The sequence below is a fragment of the Lepidothrix coronata genome, unplaced genomic scaffold, assembly GCF_001604755.1.
Source record: "Lepidothrix coronata isolate B3197 unplaced genomic scaffold, Lepidothrix_coronata-1.0 Scaffold644, whole genome shotgun sequence".
NCBI lineage: Eukaryota > Metazoa > Chordata > Aves > Passeriformes > Pipridae > Lepidothrix > Lepidothrix coronata.
The window spans coordinates 3715-7203 of record NW_016690824.1 but is presented as its reverse complement, the minus strand read 5'-3'; the positions used below and the strand labels follow the sequence as shown (position 1 = coordinate 7203).

At 68.6% G+C, this 3489-nt stretch overlaps 1 protein-coding gene across 1 annotated transcript in view; it reads right to left on the bottom strand.

Annotated features, from left to right (window-relative positions):
* The window catches only part of LOC108510318 (voltage-dependent P/Q-type calcium channel subunit alpha-1A-like), a gene marked incomplete at its 3' end in the record, with an annotated part of 6044 nt that extends 3613 nt beyond the window's left edge, over nt 1-2431 (bottom strand). The window contains exon 1 of the mRNA XM_017840003.1: nt 2148-2431. Coding sequence (XP_017695492.1) covers nt 2148-2431 — 284 coding nt within the window. The remainder of the gene's footprint in view (nt 1-2147) is intronic.
* Nucleotides 2432-3489: the final 1058 nt, after the last annotated feature.

Here is a 3489-nt window from a genome sequence, read left to right as displayed (position 1 = left end):
TGGGGGCCCTTTTGGGGTGATGGGGGCCCTTTTGGGGTGCTGCTGTTGCTGGCCGAGGGTTTTGGGGTGCAGGAAGAAGGGGGAAGGGGCCCAAGGAGCTGCAGCCCCCCCAAAAACCAGCCCCCAAACACCCCACTGGGGAAGGGGGACGGATCTGGGGACACCCCCGAGTCTGGGGGGACCCTGGAGGGATGAAGATGGGGGGCCCGGGGGCCTGTGGGGTGCAGGGATGTGGGGATGAGGCCCCAGTATGGGACTGGGGACCCTCATGCAGGACAGGGACAGGGACCCCAATGCAGCACATGATGACCCCAAAAGGGGGGACAGGGCCCCCAATGCAGGACAGGGAGTGGTGACCCCAAAAAGGGAACAGGGACCCCAGTGCAGCACATGGGGACCCCAAAAGGGGGGACAGGGACCCCAATGTGGGTCACAAGGAGTGGTGACCCCAAAAGGGGAACAGGGACCCCAGTGCAGCACATGGTGACCCCAAAAGGGGGGGACAGAGACCCCAATGTGGGTCACAAGGAGTGGTGACTCCAAAAGGGGAACAGGGACCCCAGTGCAGCACAAGATGACCCCAAAAGGGGGGACAGGGACCCCAATGCGGGTCACAGGGAGTGGTGACCCCAAAAGTGGGGACAGGGACCCCAGTGCAGCACATGATGACCCCAAAAGGGGGGACAGGGACCCCAATGCAGGACAGGGAGTGGTGACCCCAAAAGGGGAACAGGGACCCCAGTGCAGCACACGGGGACCCCAAAAGGGGGGACAGGGACCCCAATGCGGGTCACAGGGAGTGGTGACCCCAAAAGTGGGGACAGGGACCCCAGTGCAGCACATGGGGACCCCAAAAGTGGGGACAGGGACCCCAGTGCAGCACATGGTGACTCCAAAAGGGGGGACAGAGACCCCAATGCGGGTCACAGGGAGTGGTGACCCCAAAAGGGGTACGGAGACCCCAGTGCAGCACATGGGGACCCCAAAAGGGGGGACAGGGACCCCAATGCGGGTCACAAGGAGTGGTGACCCCAAAAGGGGAACAGGGACCCCAGTGCAGCACATGGGGACCCCAATACAGGCCAGGGATGGTGACCCCAAGGTGGGGCTGGAGAGGTGACACGTGACAGCAACGGGGACCCCAGTGCAGGACACAGAAATGGGGTCCCCAAAGGAGGTCGGGGATGGGGACCCTCCTGCAGGTCAGGGGGACCCCAGAGCGGGTCGGGGGATGGAACCGTGGGATTGGGACCCCAAAATGGGGCTGGTGACCCCAATATGGATCTGGAGAGCTTAGGCAGGCCATGGTGACCCCAAAATGGAGATGGAGACCCCAGGGCAGGACAGGGGGACAGGGACAGGGCATGGAGACCCCAATATGGGACTGGGGACCCCAATACAGGCCAAGGGATCCCAATATGGGACTGGGGACCCCAATGCAGGACAGGGGCCCCAGAGAGAGCCCAATATGGACCTGGAGAGTTCATGCAGGACATGGTGACCCCAATGCAGGACTGGGGACCCTAAAATTGGACTGGAGACCCCAATGCAGGACTGGGGACCCTAAAGTTGGACTGGGGACCTCAATGCAGGACACAGCGACCCCAATGCAGGACTGGAGACCCTAAAGTTGGACCGGGGACCCCAATGCAGGACATGGTGACCCCAAGGCAGGACTGGAGACCCTAAAGCTGGACTGGGGACCCCAAGGCAGGACACGGCGACCCCAATGCAGGACTGGAGACCCTAAACCTGGACTGGGGACCCCAATGCAGGACATGGTGACCCCAATACAGCCCAGGTGACCCCAATGCAGGACGCGGTGACCCCAATACGGGACCGGGCACCCCAGTGCGGGACACGCTGACCCCAATGCAGGACTGGGGACCCCAATGCAGGACACGCTGACCCCAATGCAGGACTGGGGACCCCAACGCAGGACACGGTGACCCCAATGCAGGACCGGGGACCCCAACGCAGGACACGGTGACCCCAATGCAGCCCGGGGGCCGGGGGGTCCTCGTGCCGGTCCCAGCTCCCCCCTCGCGGGGTGCGGGGGGTGCCAGAGCCGGGTCGCCCCGTGCCCGGGGGTGGGGTGGGGAGGTCCGGCGCGGGGGTTTTCCCCCCCTCCAGCCCCAAAAGGATATGGCCATTCGGTGATCTTTTTGGCGTATTTCCTCACCACGTTGTCCTCGCTGAAGAGGAAGAGCGAGCGGTTGACGGTGAGGCAGTTCTGCCGCACCGGGATGGGGTTGTACAGGGCCATGGTGCGGGCGCGCTGGGCCATGGACTGTTTGTAGAGGCGCTGCGCCCCGGGGGGGCCCTGCCGAGGACCCCCTCCCGCGCCCCGGCCCCCCGCCGCCGCCCCGGGGCCGCTCCCGCCGCCGCCGGGCCCGTAACGGGCCGCCACCTCCTCTCCGAAACGAGCCATCCCGCCGCGGGGGGGGGGTCACGCTGCTGAGGCCGGCACCGCCGAGGAGCTCATCACATCCCATGGGCCCCCCCCTAAATCCTCGGAGGGGGGGGGCGGGGGTCGGGGTCCGTCCCGACCGGGCGCGGGGCGCTCAGAGCGGGGCCGGCATCCCGAGCATCCCTCGGTGCGGCGGCGCGGCCCCCCCCGCGAGCCGGTGCGGCGAGGGGGGGGACACCCCCGGGATTTAGGGGGGGGTCCGTGGGGCGCTGGGGTCCCTCTGCTCCGGCTCCCGGTGTCCCGGAGCGGGGGGGTCGCGGCTCTGCGGTTCCCGGTGCCCCGCTGTGGGGGGGGGTCCCTCCGCTGCGGTGCCCCGGAGGATGGAGGGGGGGGGTGTCCTTCTGCTGCGGTGCCCCCCCCCGCAAGCCGGTGCGGGGGGTTTCGAGGGGCACCCCCGGTGTAAAAGCGTCCCCGGCGCTGCGGCTCCCGGTGTGTGTGGGGGGGTCGGGTCCCGGTGCCCCCGGAGCGGGTTGCGGGGGTCCTGGCGCTGCGGTGCCCCGGTTTCGCGGGAGGGTCCCTCCGCTGCGGTTCGCGGTGCTCCGGAGAGGTGGGGGGGTGGTCCCGGTGCCTCGGGACTGGGAGGGTCCCCCCGCTGCGGCTCCCGGTGCCCCGCGGTGGGGAGGGGGGTCCCTCCGCTGCAGCTCGCGGTGCCCCCGGCGCGGGGTGCGGGGGTCCCGGCGCTGCGGCTCCCGGTGCCCCCCCGGGGGGGGTTGCGGTAATTTTGGGGCGGTGGGGGGGGGGAGGCAGAAAAAGCCGGGGCTCCCTCAGCGCATCCCGGCGCCCCCGGCCCGGAGCATCAGTGAGGAAGGGAGGGAGGTAAAAAAATCCACCCCAAATCCCCAAATGGTCCCAAAATCCAAAGGATCGATAGAAAAAAGGCGGCGGCGGACGGTGGGGGTGCGGACCCCCCCCTCGGGGCGGCGGGGCCGGGCGGGGGTCGCCGTCAGCCCCCCGGCAGCAGCGGGGTGACGGGGCCCATCGGGCCGGGCTGCGGCAGAGCTCGCGCTGCTGCTGCTCCT